At 42.9% G+C, this 21,498-nt stretch overlaps 1 protein-coding gene across 1 annotated transcript; it reads right to left on the bottom strand.

Annotated features, from left to right (window-relative positions):
• Window positions 1-66: 66 nt before the first annotated feature.
• Window positions 67-17,603, bottom strand: bnip3la (BCL2 interacting protein 3 like a). Its single transcript, NM_001012242.1, is given in 6 exon segments — window positions 67-276; window positions 2,123-2,278; window positions 9,484-9,590; window positions 9,676-9,757; window positions 9,941-10,193; window positions 17,541-17,603. Coding segments are annotated over 6 exon segments (702 nt in total). The 5' UTR covers window positions 17,596-17,603; the 3' UTR covers window positions 67-227.
• Between the last annotated feature and the right edge of the window lie 3,895 nt (window positions 17,604-21,498).

The raw sequence follows: 21,498 nt of genomic DNA on the forward strand, positions 1-21,498 counted from the left end.
GTGTTCTCTAAAGATTTAAGTTTGTGTGGTAAGAATAATTACAGGACAAGTTCAAATAAAAACGTGTAAAAAGGCAAGAAAGTGCGACACAGCTGTAGGCGGACAGAGGGATGGGATGGGAAACGGGATTTTAGATAAAGACAGAGAGAGAGATAGAGGAGGGAATGGTCACAGGATTGGCCACCGCGGTAATGACGGGCGTTCAGGCACTGGCATCTGATCCGGGTTTAAAACGTGCTGCTGGGGGGTGTAGACAACCTCTTGCCAATGTAGACCCTAAAAAACAACATATATGGTCTGTTTTATTTCTGTATTTGCATTTATAAGTGGGGAAGACAACCACCAACCACCAAATTCTGACTGGTTTGATTAATATACAATATACGGTTTGGACTGTATAAAATGAATGGAAACCTATGTAATGTCCCCACTTTTCACAAAACAAACATGTGTGTGTGGATGTGTATCTATACACGCACGCAACCGAAGAAAGAAACTCAGTGTTGAATTTATAAACTATATGGCTTGTGATATTTGAGGGAATAATTCAATGTACTAATTTGAAAGACAATTGTATTTTAATTTATTATTATTATTATTTACTATTATTGCAATTTAAATTGTACTTTGTCTGGAATCTCTGGTGTTACCTTGATTGACATTATCACGATGATAAAGACTAAGTAGACTTCGGGGAAATATAAAATTATCATGTAAAAATAAATAAACGATATACAGTTGAAGTCAGAATTATTCACCTCCTTTTGATTTTATTTTATTTTTTTAAATATTTCCCAAATTATTTTTAACAGAGCAATTAAATTTTCACAGTATGTTTGATAATATTTTTTCTTCTGGTGAAAGTCTTATTTGTTTTACTTTGGCTAGAATAAAAGCAGTTATTAATTTTTAAAAAACATTTTTGGGACAAAATTATTATACATTTTTTTTCCGATAATCTACAGAACAAACCATCATTATACAATAACTTGCCTAATTACCCTAACCTGCCTAGTTCACCTAATTAACCTAGTTAAGCCTTTAAATGTCACTTTAAGCTGTATAGAAGTGTCTTGAAAAATATCTAGTCAAATAATATTTACTGTCATTATGACAAAGATAAAATAAATCTATTATTAGAAATAAGTTTTTAAAACTATTATGCTTAGAAATGTGCTGAAACAATCTTCCCTCCATTAAACAGAAATTGGTGAAAAAATAAACAGGGGCGCTAATAATTCAGCGGGGCTAATAATTCAGTGGGGCTAATAATTCAGTGGGGCTAATAATTCTGACTTCAACTGTAGGTCAAAACACTCTTTTGAAATTTAATTTGTTTTACAAATATCGAAAATAAAAGCTAGGTTTAACATTTTTTACAGTATTTCCTATTATATCTTTATTCTGGAGAACGTCTTGTGTGTTTTAGTTTGGCTAAAATTCACAAAATTATTTAAAAAGACAATGTAAAACATTTAAGGTCAACATTATTAGCTCCTTTAATTAGATTTTTTTTGATTGTCTACAGAACAAAGCCACTGCTGTTGTCCAACAATTTGCCTAATTAACATAACTTGCCTAGTTAACCTAGTTAAGCCATTAAATTGCACGTTAGGCTGAATACTAGTATCTTGCAAAACATCGTCTAATGCCATCATGGCAGACACAACAGAAATTAGCTATTAGTTCTTTAAAATAATGTTAAGACATTTTCCCTCTGTCAAACAGCACTTGGAAAATAATTGCAATATTGACAGGAGGGCTGATCATTTTGTCTACAGCTGTGTGTGTGTGTTCGTGTTTTTGTGACATATCAGGACACAAATCTGTATAATGACATGGGTATGACACAGGTATTACAAAAAGGAGGTGAAATATGAGGACATTGGTGACGTCCTCATTTCTCAAAATGCTTATAAATCACACAGGATGAGTTTAATCAGAGAGTAAAGCTGCACACAGTCTCCTGTGATGGTTGGGTTTAGGGGTGGGGTGGGGTGAGGGCAATATAATATACGGGTTGGACTGTATAAAATGAATGGAAACCTATGTAATGTCCCCACTTTTCACAAAAACAAACGTGTGTGTGTGTGTGTGTGTGTGTCTGTGTGTTGAGCCTCACCCGATTCCCAGAGCCAGGATGTGTGTGAGCAGCAGTGAGGGCATGAACACTTTGAGGAACTCAGCAGAAAACACTCCTCCTTTCTTCATGGCGCCGCTCTTCCTCATGCTCAAAGACACGGATCCAGAACGCTTCGGGTGGCGGAAGTGAAACTCCCTGTGAAAGAGGATCATTACACGGTCATCACACTGAACTTTACATCAAACAGCATGCAAACTGTAGAGCTTCAGTTGTGAGTTTGTTAGTGAAGATATATGTTTGTTACAAAATGAATTACCTTTATATAATTAAAAAATAATGGAAAATAAATAAAGAAAGATGTGGTGGCTCAGTGGTTAGCACTGTCGCCTTACAGCAAGAATTTCAGTGTGGAGTTTGCATGTTCTCCCTGTGTTGGCGAGTGTTTCTTTCGTGTGATCCGGTTTCCCCCACAGCCCAAACGCATGCGCTATAGGGGAATTGATTAACTAAATTGGCCGTAGTGTAAGTGTGTGAGTGTGTATGGGTGTTTCCCAGTCCTGGATTGCGACTAGAAGGGCATCCACTGCGTAAAACATGCTGGAATAGTTTGGTGGTTCAGTACCAAAAAAATTTGTTGAATTGACAAATATTTAAATTAAATGATACATAATTATAATACTTTTACTAGATTATTTATTTAACTATCTATGTAATTTATTACAATAACATATAATTTTTTAAAAAATTTTTTATTATTAATAAATAATTAAATTAATTAAATTTAATATTATTTATTTTATCAACTCTCAATAATGAAAAATGTAAAACAAAAATGTATTAATTTCTTAATAAATTCATTATGAGCGTTACGATGGTGCAGTGGGAGCACGATCACCTCACAGCAAGAAAATCCCTGGTTCGAGTTCCAGCAGGGTCAGTTGGCATTTCTTTGTGGAGTTTGCATGTTCTCCCTGTGTTTCCTCCGGGTGCTCCGGTTTCCCCCCACAGTCCAAACACATGGGCTATTGGTGAATTGGGAAGGCTAAATTGTCCGTAGTGTATGTGTGTGAGTGAGTGTGTATGGATGTATCCCAGTGATGGGTTGCAGCTGGAAGGGCATCCGCTGGGTAAAACATATGCTGGATAAGTTGGCGGTTCATTCCGCTGTGGCGACCCCGGATTAACCAAGGGACTAAGCCGAAAAGAAAATGAATGAATGAATTCAATATAGATAGTTTATTAAATATTGTTCTCTATAAATGCAATAATTATTTCATTCAGTTAACAACTAAAAATGATTGGAAGTGAATGAGAGCGGAAGTCTCGAGCCAAAAAGATTCAAATGGCTGCGGCCAATCATACGAGCTGGCGGAGAGCATGTTTTTTTGAGACCCGAGCAAACAGTGTGCACAACACTGCGTTTGATTTAAGTTGAATACGAAACACTCTGAGAAGATTTTGTCTGAAACAGTACGACTGTACACATCTGTATGATCTGTGATCAGAGATAACCTAATGACCAATAATTCTTGGCTAAAAATTGCAACAGCCTTGGGAAAGGAGGAACGTTTTCTTAAAAGGATTGGAAAAACCTGAAAGATACGCTTGTTAAAACCAAAAGGGGCAAAAGTGGAGACCCATGTACACAATTGCAGAAATATATTTTCCCACCAGTCATAGATTTTACACCGATGTACAGTTGAAGTCAGAATTATTAGCCCCCTTTTGATTTTGATTTTCTTTTTTAAATATTTCCCAAATGATTTTGAACAGAGCAATGAAATTTTCACAGTATGTTTGATAATATTTTTTCTTCTGGAGAAAGTCTTATTTGTTTTATTTCGGCTAGAATAAAAACAGTTAATAATTGTTTTAAAATAATTTTTGGAACAAAATTATTAGCCCCTTTAAGCTATTTTTTTTGATAATCTACAGAACAAACCATCATTATACAATAACTGTCAGGGTTCTGCCACTCTGGTCTTTGTAAATTCTTGTTTTGGTGGCAGAGCTCTGACACTACCCATGTCCGGTCCTGTTTCTGTCTCTGTGTGCGTGCGCGCCGTCATGGGTGTACGCAGAGTGTGCGCGCTTCTGCTTGACGCGGCCGCGCGCGCGCTCTGCGTCCCTCAGACGCGTGCGCTCTTGTACTCGTGTTTGTGTTTTCGTTTGTCAGCAGCGTGGTGTTTCATTCCCAGCGTCTCAGTCTTGTTGGTTTCGGTTTTGGTCGGCGCTGGGATGAAGCATGCACGCTGCGTGTGTGAGTGCACGGTGAGTCATTCATCGTGTGCTCGTGTCTTGCGTCTTTTGTCAAAGCACGTGGCTCGGTGTTTACATTTTGGTCACGTGCTTTTGTCGTGTGCTTCAGTGTTGTGTTATGTGAGCGCATGGCTTGTATTGTCTTTCTGTGTCATGCGCTCTCCCGTCTATTGTCTTGTCCCACCCACCTTGTTACCTTGTTTGTAATTATTATTTTCACCTGTCCGCCTGTCTGTTTATTGGTTTGTCTTTCCTATTTATTCTCCTAGTGTGCTCTGTTCTGGGCTGGTCCGTTATTGATTGTTCCCTTCCCTGTTGCTGATTTCTTTTCTACAACAGCGGTTTAAAGTATTGTCTTGAAAAGTTCCAGATCTTGTCTAGTTGTGTGTGTAATATAATGTTGTTTTTTCCCCACATGGGGAGATTTGAGTTTTGTTTTTGTTTTATTTTTCATTAAACTCTTCATTCCCTGCATTTGGGTCCTCGCCTCCTCTTCACCACCCCCATATCGTGACAGAACGGACCAGCCACAATGAGGACCCAGCGGAATGAAGATGGCTCCTTCGCTAGCCGCATTTCTAAGTTGCTGCATTTGCAGTCGCTGAAGCAATGTGGCTTGAATTTGGAGGAGTTTGCGGAGAAATTCCGTAAGGCAGCTGAGGGGCTGAATTTTAATGACTGGCTGCTTATGACCCACCTAAATTTTGCTCTGGACAAGCCCCTTCTTCCTCTGCAAATCCAGAGAATGGTGGGCTGGTCATACCAGCAATTTATAGAGCACATGGTTCAGCAGCAGGAGAAAGGGATCCTTCAGGAGGAGAGGATCCCTCGCACCACCACCACCAGTGCCGCCTCCCAGCCCATGTCCAGCCCTCAAGGGCTGACCCGCACTCAGAAGCGGAGGTTAAAGAGGAAGACCTCTGCTGCAGTGTCGGCTCCAGCCCCAGAGCGCCCTCCAGTGTCGGCTCCAGCCCCAGAGCGCCCTCCAGTGTCGGCTCCAGCCCCAGAGCGCCCTCCAGTGTCGGCTCCAGCCCCAGAGCGCCCTCCAGTGTCGGCTCCAGCCCCAGAGCGCCCTTCAGTGTCGGCTCCAGCCCCTGAGCGCCCTCCAGTGTCGGCTCCAGCCCCTGAGCGCCCTCCAGTGTCGGCTCCAGCCCCTGAGCACCCTCCAGTGTCGGCTCCTGCCCCTGAGCGCAGCTCAGTGCCGGTCCCAGTCCGGCTCCTTGCCCTGCCGGCGCCACCCAGACGTCTCGCCCTGCCGGCGCCACCCAGACGTCTCGCCCTGCCGGCGCCACCCAGACGTCTAGCCCTGCCGGCACCACCCAGACGTCTCGTCCTGCCGGCCCCAGCCCGGCTCCTTGCCCTGCCGGCATCAACCAGACGTCTAGCCCTGCCGGCACCAGCTCGGCTCCTTGCCCTGCCGGCGCCACCCAGACATCTTGCCCTGCCGGCCCCAGCCCGGCTCCTTGCTCTGCCGGCATCAGCCCGGCTCCTTGCCCTGCCGGCGCCACCGAGATGTCTTGCCCAGCCGGCCCAAGCCCAGCTCCTTGCCCTGCCGGCGCCACCCAGACGTCTCGCCCTGCCGGCGCCACCCAGACGTCTCGCCCTGCCGGCGCCACCCAGACGTCTCGCCCTGCCGGCGCCACCCAGACGTCTCGCCCTGCCGGCGCCACCCAGACGTCTCGCCCTGCCGGCGCCACCCAGACGTCTCGCCCTGCCGGCGCCACCCAGACGTCTCGCCCTGCCGGCGCCACCCAGACGTCTCGCCCTGCCGGCGCCACCCAGACGTCTCGCCCTGCCGGCGCCACCCAGACGTCTCGCCCAGCCGGCCCCAGCTCGGCTCACTGCCCTGCCGGCGCCACCCAGACGTCTCGCCCTGCCGGTCCCAGCCCGGCGCCCAGCCCTGCCGGCTCCCCTCTGGTCTCCAGCCCTGCCGGCTCCCCTCTGGTCTCCAGCCCTGCCGGCTCCCCTCTGGTCTCCAGCCCTGCCGGCTCCCCTCTGGTCTCCAGCCCTGCCGGCTCCCCTCTGGTCTTCAGCCCTGCCGGCTCCCCACAGGCCTCCAGCCCAGCCGGCTCCCCACCGACCTCCTGCCTTGTCTCCCCTGATAGACTCTCCCTGGGTCGTCCCTCCTGCTCCTCCCTGGTGTTCCCTCCCTGAACCCTGGACGGACCCTCCGGCTCCACCCTGGCTCCCTGCCGGGGCCCCCGACCCACTGAATCCACCCTGGACTGTCCCTCCTGATCCTCCCTGGTCTTGCCCTCCCATCCCTCCCTTGTTTGTCTTGTTGGGTCTGGCTTGGCTTCCCTCCCTCCCTCCCTTCATGTTGTCTTGCCTGTTCACCCCCCTGTCTTGTGTCTGTTGATGTTGCCTGTTTTGTTGTCTTCTAGGGTTTCTTGTCTGTCCTGTACCTTGTTGGATGTTCCCTTTAGGGACGCCAGGTGGCGTCCCTTTTGGGGGGGGCTAGTGTCAGGGTTCTGCCACTCTGGTCTTTGTAAATTCTTGTTTTGGTGGCAGAGCTCTGACACTACCCATGTCCGGTCCTGTTTCTGTCTCTGTGTGCGTGCGCGCCGTCATGGGTGTACGCAGAGTGTGCGCGCTTCTGCTTGACGCGGCCGCGCGCGCGCTCTGCGTCCCTCAGACGCGTGCGCTCTTGTACTCGTGTTTGTGTTTTCGTTTGTCAGCAGCGTGGTGTTTCATTCCCAGCGTCTCAGTCTTGTTGGTTTCGGTTTTGGTCGGCGCTGGGATGAAGCATGCACGCTGCGTGTGTGAGTGCACGGTGAGTCATTCATCGTGTGCTCGTGTCTTGCGTCTTTTGTCAAAGCACGTGGCTCGGTGTTTACATTTTGGTCACGTGCTTTTGTCGTGTGCTTCAGTGTTGTGTTATGTGAGCGCATGGCTTGTATTGTCTTTCTGTGTCATGCGCTCTCCCGTCTATTGTCTTGTCCCACCCACCTTGTTACCTTGTTTGTAATTATTATTTTCACCTGTCCGCCTGTCTGTTTATTGGTTTGTCTTTCCTATTTATTCTCCTAGTGTGCTCTGTTCTGGGCTGGTCCGTTATTGATTGTTCCCTTCCCTGTTGCTGATTTCTTTTCTACAACAGCGGTTTAAAGTATTGTCTTGAAAAGTTCCAGATCTTGTCTAGTTGTGTGTGTAATATAATGTTGTTTTTTCCCCACATGGGGAGATTTGAGTTTTGTTTTTGTTTTATTTTTCATTAAACTCTTCATTCCCTGCATTTGGGTCCTCGCCTCCTCTTCACCACCCCCATATCGTGACAATAACTGGCCTAATTACCCTAACCTGCGTAGTTCACCTAATTAACCTAATTAAGCCTTTTAATGTCACTTTAAGCTGTATAGAAGTGTCTTGAAAAATATCTAGTCAAATATTATTTACTGTCATCATGACAAAGATAAAATAAATCAGTTATTAGAAATAAGTTTTTAAAACTATTATGCCTAGAAATGTGCTAAAACAATCTTCCCAGAACAGAAGAGAAATTGGGGGGAAAAATAAACAGGGGCGCTAATAATTCTGACTTCAACTGTATATGTTACAATTTTGAATTTAAGAGGTACAAAACTAAAATAAAGAAACAAATGATGTCTTTGATAACCAGAAAGGGATATTTGAACCTATCGGTTTACATTATATGGATGCCCTGTTTTTCTAGGCTTTATTGGTGATAATGGTCAAGAATGTTAGACCATTATTGCCTATTTAGCTTAAGTAGAGGGTGAGAGCCAGTAGGGGTGTCAAATTTATTATTTCTTCGGTCGGTTTTGTTTGATCGCTCCCTGTCATTTAAAAGAATATTACAATGGCGAACGCGGCAAGTATAAAAGCCTTGTGCATTTCGCAAGGTGCGTGCAGTCAGCGGAGTTGCGCGATGCGGCGCCAGGCGAAAGACTGATTTCACGCGGCCGCCATTTCTAAAAGCGAAATGGCGGCTGCGGTGGGAAGAAACCCGGAATTATCATTGGGAGTTACATAGTAACGTTGTGTACCTGGCTGTATATCTTATCAGCGAAGAGAAAGTGACACAAATTTATAATTTCACCGCCTTCCGAGTGACCCGAAAGTCCGTTCTGAATGAATGGTGAAAATAAAAAGAGATATCAGAGCTCATTTTCAGCTAAGTTAAGGGAAATGGCACTAGTTAGCTAACGTTTTCTTTCCCAAACACACGTTTTAGATGCCATTTTTCAAACTCGAGTTAATAAACTGATTCTTTCACTATATTAGACTTGTCAGGATACTGAATTAAAAGACAAAACATTAATTTCCCGCTAATATTTAAGGCACTGTTGATGGCTTTCTTTAAACAGCGCTGATTTGCCATTGTGTTCACGTGTTCAACAGAAATGATTGTGATTGGCCGAGAAGGTCATCAGTTCACCCACCACTGTTTACCGAGTACACAGACAAGCGATCGGCTTGATGACGACTGATCTTGACGGCTGCTTCGCGCTCCTGTCCGTGTATCTGTGTTCGCACGGGGTGAGAAGCAGTAAACTGAGTGCAAACCAAACACAGATACACGGAGACTGAAACGCTAAGCAGCCGTGACGATCAGTCGAGTCATCTGCGCTCAGCAGCGCTTTCATGTTAGCGGGAAATAGCCAGGTTTAAAACTTCAGTACCGGGACAACACTATACGCTTATTTCACACGGCCGCCATTTTAAAGAACCAAAGCGAGGCTGCGGTGGGAAGAAACCCAGAAGTATAGGACCAGCACTGTAAACATTGCAGTAACATGCTGTGTACTACAAACCTCCAGCTGTTGCCGAGATTTCAAAATGCAGAAATGGTGTAAACATCACTTTAATATTATTTAGTAAGTTTATTTTAAACAATTAAAAGCAACTTAGCATCAAACAACATCACAATCTCAGCGATACGCTTAAGTGTCCTCCTGGGCTTCAGTTCATGGCACCAGTTAAACACCGTGAGGACGCTTTCCTGCTTCAGCTTATGTAACCCGGTGAGCGATAAAACACTGCAGTCTTATACTTCCGGGTTTCTTCCCACCGCAGCCTCGCTTTGGTTCTTTAAAATGGCGGCCGTGTGAAATAAGCATATAAATCCAGCTTAAGGTGAAAAGGAACAAGGGTGTCTGTGATATACAAGGTTTTCTTACTTCGGGGGAACATTCTCTGGTCGACTGGACCAGTCTGCAACCCAGCTCTCTCCTTTATTCATGAGGATATCGTCTTCTTTGTCCTTCTCCATACTGTCATCCTCTGACTGAAATAGATGAGAAATTCAGCCTCATGATCAGAGTTTTAGATGATTCAGTAGTGATTGCAGATTACTGTGGATTCAGTCTGACCTGACAGTCTCTCTCGCTGGGCATCTCCACATCAAACATGATCTGACCCTCGTCCTGGTCAGGACTGTGTGGCCGTGGAGGACTGAAAACACACAGAAGAGAGGTGCACCGATCAAACAAAAAGATCTCTGTTCCAGACTCGCATGCAAACTGCACTGCAATGATTTCATAGTGCCGAGTGTGTAAACGAAGTGTTGGGAGAAAAATAAAAAGCGTCTACTGAACCATGCAGTGTAAATGCATCTAAAGTGTCCTGGTATCGTACCTGTTGCAGGACGAGCTGCTGGGACTGGACTCGTGTTGAGCGTCCAGCAGGATTTTCTCCATGTCTCCATTATGGATGGAGGAGGAGGAAGGCACATGCTCTAGTCCTCCTGTCAGGACCTCCTCTTCCTCCTGCACGGCCTCCAGGGCCTGTGAAGTCTGGGGCTCGCCTTGGTTCCCGTTCCCCAGCAGTGAGGGCAGGCTGGGGCTCTGATGCTGAGTGTTTCCATTCATCTCCAGCTCCACCCAGGACCCTGATCAACAAAAACAGTCATTAGCATCAGCTGCTGCTTAACAGATTAATGCATCTGGGCCCCAAATAACCCTAACCCAGGGGTGGCCAACCCTGTTCCTAGAGAGCCGCTACCCATATCAAACACACCTGCCTGTAATTATCACGTGGTGTTCAGGTCCTAATTAATTGGTTCAGGTGTGTTTGACATGGGTAGCAACTGAAATCAGTAGGAAGGTGGCTCTCCAGAAACAGGGTTGGCCACCCCTGCCCTAACCCTAAGAGCTAATGCACAGACTTAATAAGCTAATACACATCTTTTCTTTCTTCTTTCATTCTTTCAATGCTAACCTCTGCCTGACCCAGATGTGTCTATTGGAGTGAAGCTGAGCAGGCATTTCAATTCATCCTCTAGGCAGAGGATTGTGGAATTGAGATCAAGACAGAGTAGGAGAGTGTGTGCACATTTTAAGCAAAGAAGAGACGAAACAACATACATTTCATTCCTAGAAGAATCAGAGGCTAACATGCTCTGTTGTCCCGGGGCAAACATAAGACACGCATGTGTTCTGTCTGACCCTCACTGTTGCTAGGCAACACAGAAAGATCCAGTATAATAACATGATGGAAAGTTGCTAGGGAATTGTTATGCGGTTGCTAGGGAGTTCTGGTTAAAAGTCCATTCACTAATCTCAACAAATGCTTTGAACAGAGCGTTAAGTAGATATATATAATATACTTTAATAATTAACATTTGCGATATTACCAAGGGCTTTTTAAAATACATTCATTGATTTATTTTCCTTCGATGTAGTCTCTTATTTATTAGGGGTCGCCACAGAGGAATGGACCGCCAACTATTCCGGCATATTTTTTACACAGCGGATGCCCTACCAGCTGCAAACCAGTTTTGGGAAACAAACACACAAACACACACAAAAACACAAACACAAACACACACACACACAAACACACACACACACAGGCCAATTTAGTTAATCCAATTCATGGCGCATGTGTTTGAACTGAGGGGGTAACTGCAACACTTAGAGCAAACCCACGCCAACACGGGAAGAACATGCAAACTCCAGACAGAAATGCCAACTTGCCCAGCCAGGACTCGAACCAGGAACCTTCTTGCTGTAAGGCGACAGTGCTAACTACTGAGCCACTGCGTCGCCACTTTAAAATACAATAAATATTCATTTTCAACTACATTTCCGGGGCCGGGTCGCGGGGGCAGCAGTCTTAGGAGAGAACCCCAGACTTCCCTCTCCCCAGACACTTCCTCCAGCTCCTCCGGGGGATCCCGAGGCGTTCCCAGGCCAGCCGAGAGACATAGTCCCTCCAGCATTTCCTGGGTCTTCCCCGAGGCCGCCTCCCAGTGGGACAATCCTGGAACCCCTTCCTAGGTAGTCATCCAGGAGGCATCCGAAACAGATGCCCGAGCCACCTCAGCTGACTTCTCTCAACGGGGAGAAGCAGCGGCTCTACTGTGAACTCCTCCCGGGTGTCAGAGCTCCTCACCCTATCCATAAGGGTGCGCCCTGCCACCCTTCGAAGGAAACTAATTTCGGCTGCTTGTATCCGAGATCTTGTCCTTTCAGTCATGTCCCAAAGCTCATGACCATAGATAATAATACATGATGTATTTTCAGTATTATAATATTATTAAATAACTATATTTAATTTCTGCCTTCCTTATTATGCAGCACTAATGAAACAGAATCCTGTTTAAACGAGGATGTCACATCATCTTGTTTTGCCAAAATGGTTCTCCGGCCCACAACACTGAGCTCTTGTATTTGTACATTCCAGCAGCCCTTCATCTGTGAGCATTTGTTCTCCCTCCGTCTGCATCACACAACCCAAACCTCAGACATACACTGAAGGTATGACTCCATGTTTGTTTCTGCATCTGAAAAAATTACAAGTGGTGTATGACAACATCAGTGTGGTAAATTATTCAAATGAACGCACAAATAGCGCACCAGCTCTTGTTACACAACTAAACACAGAGCAGCTTTAAAGGAATCCACCGCAGGACAGAAGCGGGACGGAGGGAGGGAGGGAGCGAGCGATTATGTAATCTCTGGCACATCAAACCCAAATCCTCTCGCCGTTTTCCCGCTCCCATCCCCCTGCTGAGTCTGTAACCCAGATCTGTCTGCGTGCCACAGACACCCATAAGCATACTACTCATCATCACTACACGCTAACTAGTAAACAATGACTCATTTTCATGTCATATAAGTAGGCACCAAGGTCAAAAAAACACAATCATCTTGCATCTCACTATACAGTTAAAGTCAGAAATATTTGCTCTCCAGTTTATTTCCTTTTTTAAATGTTTCCCGAATGATGTTTAACAGAGCAAGGACTTTTTCACAGTATTTCCTAACGTTTTTTCTTCTGGAGAAAGTCTTATTTGTTTCATTTCGACTTGAATAAATGCAGTTTATAATTTTTTAAATACCATTTTAAGGTCAAAATTATTAGCCCTCTTAAGCAATATTTGTTTTTAAATGTCTACAGCAGTGGAGCCCAACACCCGGGCCACGATCAATTGATCCCGGGCTGCAGAAAAAATCCTTAATCATTTAATTTTATTTTTTATCCAAGTCCGAACGATCTTTTATTTTGAAAAATTATGATTCACTTGGTTACATCTTGAGCACTTGAGCACCCAAATTTAACCAACAAGCTAGCAAAATGAGCAAGAAACAAACATCTTTGAAAAGTTTCTTTGTGAAGAGGAAAATGCTCAGTGAATGATCTACAAACTGCCAAGGGATACGCTTATTTCACACGGTCACCCGGTACCTTGACGTCATCGAATTTCGCTTTCAGATTTAAAGGGCTAGCGTTGCACCAGACCCCCGTAAGTGGTGTTGTTTGAAAGTGTAAAATCTATGTTTTATGCACATATGCATCACTTTGGTTTTTATTCTACTGTATAAAACTTATTTACACTTAAATATATAGTATTTTGGATACCCGAGCTAGGTATTTTACATTGGTTTATTTTCATGTTTTTCATATGACACATGTACAAGTTATAGCTCAAATGAAAGCTCTTGCCGGTGCTCATACAGTTCTAGCATTCTTTTTACTGAATTATATTCATATGCCAAACATTTGTTGAATGAATTGTGGTGTTTCCATGGCGCAGAAATAAGCAGCCCTAGATAGCACAGACAGCTGTCATCTCTTACCTTATGCTGTGCGCTTCAGGGCCATTCTCCTCTGTTTTTGAGGTGATGTGCATAAGTAATACTTTTATATGTCTGATGTGGCCCAAACGCAGTAAATTATGTTTACTTGTGAGTTTAAGTGGTTAAAACACGAAAGAGAGGCTGCGAAGAAACCTGCGTCCATTTCCCGCTAACACTGAAGAGCCACTAAGCACTTTCTTAAACAGCTGATTTGCTACAGTATTCACAGTGCTTAACAAAAAATGAGGGTGATTGGTCGTTTTTATAAATTCCAGTACCGAAATTCAGTATGGTGACAAATCTAATTAATATAGTGAAAGAGTCAGTTCATTAACTTGAGTTTGATAAATGGCATCTAAACAGTGTGTTTGGGAAAGAAAACGTTAGCTAACGAGTGCCATTTCACTTAACTTAGCTGAAAATGTGATCTGAAATTCCTTTTTATTTTCACTTTCCATTCAGAATGGACCTTCGGGTCACTTGAAAGACTGTGAAATTATAAGTTTGTGCCACTTTCTCTTCGCTGATAAAATATACAGCCAGCTACACAACATTACTGTGTGACTCAGGCGATACTTCTGGGTTTCTTCCCACCGTAACCTCAATTTCGCTTTTTAAATGGAGGCCGTGTGAAAACAGTCAATGGATCCCCAAGGTATTTGTCAACAAATCAGGTGAATCCAGCATGAATTAGTCATATTATAGTCTTATTCAGATTAGGGCAAATAATTTGATTACTTATGTCCATGTAAACGTTATTGACATTAGTTAAATTAGCTGAACAAATGGAGCCTTACTGTACAGAGTTAACAAACAAAAGGCATTTAAATAGTCACAGATTTTTCAATGTCGTAGGCTAGAATAACACGTAAAAATATTCATATTTGAATAAATCTTCAAGCATTTGCTGCTGTGATGAACGAACATTGAAGACTCTATAAAGGTTTAAACCATAAATGATTATTCACAGTATTGTGAAGTGCCCATGATGTCAATATTGTGCATGCTTATTATGATGAAATATTGTATTATTGAATATTGGCATATTCAATTCACTACAACTTACGTTTATTTCTATAGCGCTATTACAATGTAAATAATGTCAAAGCCGCTTAAAGTAGAAGTTGTAGTGATTTAAGGCCCCGTTTACACTAATGCGTTTTCGTTTTAAAATGCATAAGTTTTGCTATGGTTACACCATCCGTCCACACTACGCCGGAGTTCTCGAGCGCCGAAAATGGAGCGTTTTGAAAATGCTGGAGAGGCCGTTTTCATTCTGAAACACTGCTGCTCCGTCTCAGTGTGGATGAGGAAAAACGGAGACATCTGAAAAGGGAGGCGGGGCTGCTGAGATTCGATACCTGATTGGGGCTTTTGTGTCATTGCGTATCCTTCCCTTATTCGTCAAGCCCCTATCACATGACTATAACACATGGCTTAACGCTACCGGAATACAGTACTGTAAACAACAACATGGACACAGAAATGGGAGTGTGGTTTGCACTATTGTCTGTTTTAGGCGCCATTGTGCAGTTATTCATTTGTTACGTTTAGTAACAACTCGACCTCATCGTCTGTCCACAAAAATACCTCTCTTGCTTTCTTTGCCATCGCGTTTAATGTTCAACCGGCGTTTGTTGACTAACAATAACCAAATGCCGAGCGAGACGCATGCTTTCTGTTTATACTAGAACGTGCATGCCCAGAGTGCGCGAATGGTCACGTGATATACGTTTTTGGTGGCGTAGTGTGGACGGAGATATGTTCAGAAGCGCTGGGGGAAACGCTAGTGTGGACGCAGATCGTTTTTGATCTAAAACGCCGTTTTAAAACTAAAACGCACTGGTGTAAACGGGGCCTTAAACTGTGTGTCAGTCCAGTTTTCAGCTGAAGTTCAGTTTAGTTCAGTGTGATTTAAATTTCATTGCTGAAGGTTTAAACGCTGAAGAGTAAATCCATCGATTTGCATATGCCTAATATCTAGATCAGTGGTTCTCAAACTGTGGTACGTGGGCTAACTTCTAGTGGTACGCACGGGAATCAAATATGTCATATGTACATGCTACATATATTTAAAAATTAATTTAAAAAACGATTTATATATGAATATGATGACGTATAGCCTATGTTTCCAGGTGTTGATAAATAGGCTACTATGTTGTTACTACTTTACAGGAGTACAAGAGTTTTTTTTTCTTTTCTTTTTAAGAACAGTAACCTATCATTTTTAACTTTTAAAAGCAGATTTTAAGTTGAAAGTTGACGTTTTCAGTCAGTAGTTACACTGTTTTTTAATACTGGTCATTATGGAGGTACTAGGAGAGACATTTGTTTCTGAGGTGGTACTTGATGAGATCCACTGATCTAGATATTACTCTTGAACATCAGAAGATGGATAAAAACTGGGTCTGTGATGAACGTTTAGAGGAGGAAACTAGGCCTGTCACAATAATCAATATACGGCACAACACATGAACATTCATTCATTCATTAATTTTCTTGTCGGCTTAGTCCCTTTATTAATCCGGGGTCGCAACAGCGGAATAAACCGCCAACTTATCCAGCAAGTTTTTACGCAGCGGATGCCCTTCCAGCCGCAACCCATCTCTGGGAAACATCCACACACACATTCACACACACACTCATACACTACGGACAATTTAGCCTACCCAATTCACCTGTACCACGTCTTTGGACTGTGGGGGGAAACCGGAGCACCCGGAGGAAACCCACGCAGGGAGAACATGCAAACTCCACACAGAAACGCCAACTGAGCCGAGGCTTGAACCAGCGACCTTCTTGCTGTGAGGCGACTGCACTACCTACTGCGCCACTGCTTCGCCACACATGAACATAACCTCAACAATTCTTGGTGATGCAGTATATATCCACCATATGTAAAAAACAATTCTAGCAATATTTCAGCTGATTGTCAACATCTCTATCTCTATTGGAGGTGTTAGTGTCAGTATGGTAAAACACTAGTACTGTCAATTACTATAGTATATTTTCATGTGGGTTTCTGACGACTGAATATAAATCCTCAGTTGCATTTGACCTTGCAACTTTTTGTTAATATTTATTATTTATTTATTTAAAATATGCCTTTTCACATTATTATTCCAGTGTCTCATTATTAAAATGACTATGATAAATTAAATATTCTTAAGAATTAAATATGATTTGTTCTTTGGAAGAGTGTACTTGCATCGTGATGCAATTATATTGTCATTCTGGAATTATATAATGAGTGGCGTAAAATGGTCTTAAAATGACAATAATATCGTTAATATCAATAATATTTAACAAAATAGCCTTTTAAAGTGCAGCTGGGTAAACTCTTTCTAAACAACAGCAGATGCAAGAAAGTATGTTTGAATATGTGAATGATAAATTGCATTTTATTTATTTCGATTTATTGCATTTTATTTTTTTTAATAAAAAGCACATTTCAGTACTGTGCGATGACAACATTTATTAAAGCTGTCTACTTGTTTTACTTCACTTTTAATCTATTATTGCATGTATTAGAGTAATTGAATAACTGACTAAAGATAATTTAATATATAAAAAAGTTAATTTATGAAAATATAACGTAATTCTAACGTATTCAGTACACATAATGAGGATATGTAAAGATAGTGCTACAGCTACTAAACAAGATGACACAATTAAACGGATAATAAACAAAAAATACTAATGAAAGCTGGGTCAAATTAAACAGCAATTGACTCAGCTGTATTACAGTTTATTTAGTTATTGCACACGCCTCCCGCCTCCATTTTTTTAAGCGCCCTCTTTGCCTTGTTTTGATAAAGTAGCCCCGCCTCCACAGCGCTCGAACTTGATATGAAACTATCGATTGGTTTACGTCCCATCAATCATTACACGTTGCTAAGCAACAATAAAGCGAGGACCGCTATCAGGTATTCTCATTGGCTCTTGCTTTATGACGCTATCTTGCGCTCCCGCCTTTTCACCCCTCCCAGCGAGCGAGGAGGAAATTCCAGCCATTGAGCGAAGTGAGACAATAGATGTTGCATAACAGCGACTTAAAGCTCCAGAGAAAAATAAAATCAGCACAAACAACAGAGTAAAAGCGACATTAGGATCCCTCCCGAGTTTTCCCTGCAGAAACACGGACGGAGTTTTACCGTTGAGGCCCGGTTCTTCATTGTTGTTCAGCTGCGCGGCGGCTGTGGTGGACATGTTGCCTCTCCAGTCACTCGCGTCCGTCAACACAGCGCGCTCCCGACTACTCGTGAACGCGCGCCCTGAATGACTCCACCTGAGCGCAGGCACGACGTCACCACAATCACAACATAAATTTATTGACTAAATAAACTGAAGTAGCTTTTTAAAGGAAATTATAATCAGAGTTTTTAGACTTTAGCATCAGTATGTAAAGTTATATATGCTAGTGTGGTTTAAAACAATTCATCTTTATTTCTATAGCGCTCTTACAATGTAGATTGTGTCAAAGCAGCTTCACATAGAAGTTCTAGTAAATTGAAACTGCTTCAGTCCAGTTTTCAGAGTTGAAGTTCAGTTTAGTTCAGTTCAGTGTGGTTTAATATTCAATAATGTTATTAGGTCCAAACAATGAAGAGCAAAGCCATCGATGCGCAGCTCCACAAATTCCAAACCAAGCAAGCCAGTGGTGAGGAACAAACTTCACAGGATCATACTGTTGAAAAAACCTTGAGAGAAACCAGACTCAGTTGGGTACAAACATTTCTCCTCTGGCCAAACTTTCTGTGCAGAGCTGCAGTCTAGGCGCCGAAGGCTGAAGAATCCATCATGGTGAAGCTGCAGGTGTGAGTAGGTCACCGGTGGGGAGTTCAGCCTGGCCTATGGGAACAATGCAGAGTCTCGTCTGTCATTGGGGTCTTTCAGGAATCAGTCTAATGCTCTCCGCTCCTCCATGACCACCACGGTATCTGTTCAGGATACGGCCAGGTCCAGGATTATGGATATTTTGCCATCATCTCTTTACACACACTGACAAAAAAGGTTCAGTTTAGAAGATATAAACCTGATATAAACATTCAAAGTTTGCAATTTGTTGTTTCCACCTAAATGGTGTCATGAGAAATCAAGTCCTCCATGCAATCGAGTCCGCTTAGGACCCCGAATCGATCAGCTGGGTTGAATGCCTGATCCTGTCCGCTTGTTAACGCCCCATTCACACGGGGCTTCAGCGTCAATGCTTGACGGAAGGCGTTTCTGAAGTTGGGGCTGAAACGATCGCCATAGAAGCGTCAGCCAATGAAATTCAGTCAGAAATAGGCCACTGTCTAGCTGGTGTGTTTGCATACAGCGATCTGATTGGCTGACGCTTCCGTCGGCGCTTGAAAAGTTGAGCTGGTCGCAACTTCTGCAGCGAGCAACACCTCTGAAGCGGCGACGACGGATCCACAATGCAGTTCGGCAACGCCTGACGTCACCCATTCAAAGTGAATGGGAAGCGTTGACGCTGACGCCCCGTGTGAATGGGGCGTAAGTGTGAAGTCACACGAAGCGGCTTCCAGGTCCAAGCGCTTTATTCAACTTAATGGGAAGACTCGTAAAATGGTAATAATAAACGTTTACGAAGCGATTTAATACTTTTGAAAATCACGATTGCAATATATATGTCTATGCCTAATATCTAGGCCCACACGAAATCTGCGTCTAAATTTATTTAGTTTTTAATTAATTACAGTAATATTATTGACTAATATGAAAATGTTCATCTGATTTATGTACAATGCAGTTTGTACAGTAATATTTTCTGTCTTTTAGTTAATATCTTTATGAAACTCTTGCTTTTTGTAACCAAATAAAGTGAAGCTAATTAGATTTGCAATTTAGACATTAAATAGAAGTAAAAAAGATCTTACTTTTTATTTCACATATTAAGGTTTTAGTTATTGTTCTCCCAAAATAATTCCGCAGAAATCCGCAGACTTTTACCAAAATTCTCCGCAGAAATAGCAAAGAAAAACGTCTGCAGATTCCGTCTGGCCCTGCTAATATCCAATGGCCAGAAAGTTAATCATTTTTTTTTATAAATTGTTAACATTTTGGTATTTGTGATGCAGCAAGCCCAAAGATTGTTGTGTACACTTTGACTTTATATAAATTTATATTTAATGTGTGATTTGAATAAAAAAATGATTATAAATGAATGATTTCCCAACTCAAATGAGTGGCAGCTTGGACCCGGAAACAGTATTACTTACGTCACCAACACGTCACCACTTAACAAGCAGATAACTGGATGGGAGACCACTTGGGAAAGCTAGGTTGCTGCCGGAAGTCATGTTAGTAAGACCAGCAGGGGGCACTCAACCTCCGGTCTGAGTGGGTCCAAATGCCCCAGTATCCGCTTGTTAAGTGGTGACGTGTTTGTGACGTATGTAATACTGTTTCCGGGTCCAAGCCCCTATCCATTTGAGTGGAGAAATCATTCGTTTATGATCACGTTTTATTCCTATCACACATTAAAGTTAATTTTATATAAAATCATAGTGTACACAACAATCTCTGGGCTTGCTGCATAACAAATACCAAAAATTTAACAATTTATAAAAAAATGTATAACTTAGGCATGGACATATATATTAGGCATGGACATATATATTGCGATCGTGATTTTCGAAAGCCTTCAATCGCTTTGTAAACGTTTATTAACCATTTCATGAGTCTCCCTATTCAGTTGAATAGAGTGCTTGGACCCGGAAGCCGCTTCGCATGACGTCACACTTAACAAGCGGACAGTGAAGGAAACTCTATACTGCTCAGTGAGCGCCGTCCTTTGGATGGTCATGAAAAATCCCAGGATGTTCTTCGAAAAACAGTAGGGGTTTAACCCCAGCATTCTGGCCAAATTTGCCTACTGGCCTCTGTCCAGCATGGCCACCTAACCCTTCCCATATCATAACTGGCTTCATCACTCTAGCTGCGTCCCAAATGGCACACTATACACTATGCACTCATGCACTATGTACTTATGCACTTAAACACTCAACAGGATAGTATATGTATGTAGTGTCGTCCCAAATGGCACACTAATGTTTTTTTACTAAGCGGAAATTCAAACCGTTTCCCTGATGACGTTTGACGGTTGCCAAATCATTGAAATAAACGACCGAGTTATCAAATAATACCTGCCGTGAGTATTGCCGCATTCAACATCGAGAGGCGCTATAATCACTCTCGCAGGAGAATTTAGCTTTCTCCATCCAAAATAAAGTTATTCAACATGTGCGTCCGATAGCTCCGCCTCTTCCGCTATGTGAGCAATCCTGCGGTCGTTGGGTGCGTGAAGTGTCCATCATTCCACACTTCATTTTAGCGGCTGAATGAGTGCATCATGCGGGAAATTAAAGTGCTCTTATTATTTTTAGAATTTTCATTGCGAACACACTACTTGCACTATTTTTACTACAAAATGGCGTAGAATAGTGCATAAGTATGCGATTTGGGACGCAGCTTCTGTCTCCTCTCCACCAATCTGCTGATGTGTGGTCTGGCGCAACATGGCTGCCAGGTGGATTCTGCACACTGGTGGTGGATGAGGAGATTCCCCCTCAATGTGTAAAGCGCTTTGAGTGTCTTGAAAAGCAATATAAAAATGTGAGGAATTATTATTATTATTATTATTATCAGTGATTTTTTGACATCACCACATACTTTAGTTTTTTTTTATCAAACGTCTGACCATTTTAACTTTAATACATTTTTTTGTGTGTGTATGCATTTGTTCAGATGGTTTGGTTTGACTTGATCATTGTACAGTGTTTTTGTATTATATAAAGAACTGGTATGACATTCATTCATTCATTTTCTTTTCGGCTTAGTCCCTTTTTTAATCTGGGGTCGCCACAGCGGAATGAACCACCAACTTATCCAGCATATGTTTTGCGCAGCAGATGCCCTTCCAGCTGCAACCCATTACTGGGAAACATCCACACACACTCAAACACATACACTACGGACAATTTTAGCTTACCCAATTCACCTATAGCACATCTTTGGACTGTGGGGGAAATCCGAGCACCCGGAGGAAACCCACACCAACACTAGGAGAACATGCAAGAACTGTTATCTGTTGACTTAAATAGCTTA

Source organism: Danio rerio, chromosome 8 (genome assembly GCF_049306965.1).
Source record: "Danio rerio strain Tuebingen ecotype United States chromosome 8, GRCz12tu, whole genome shotgun sequence".
Classification (NCBI taxonomy): Eukaryota; Metazoa; Chordata; class Actinopteri; order Cypriniformes; family Danionidae; genus Danio; species Danio rerio.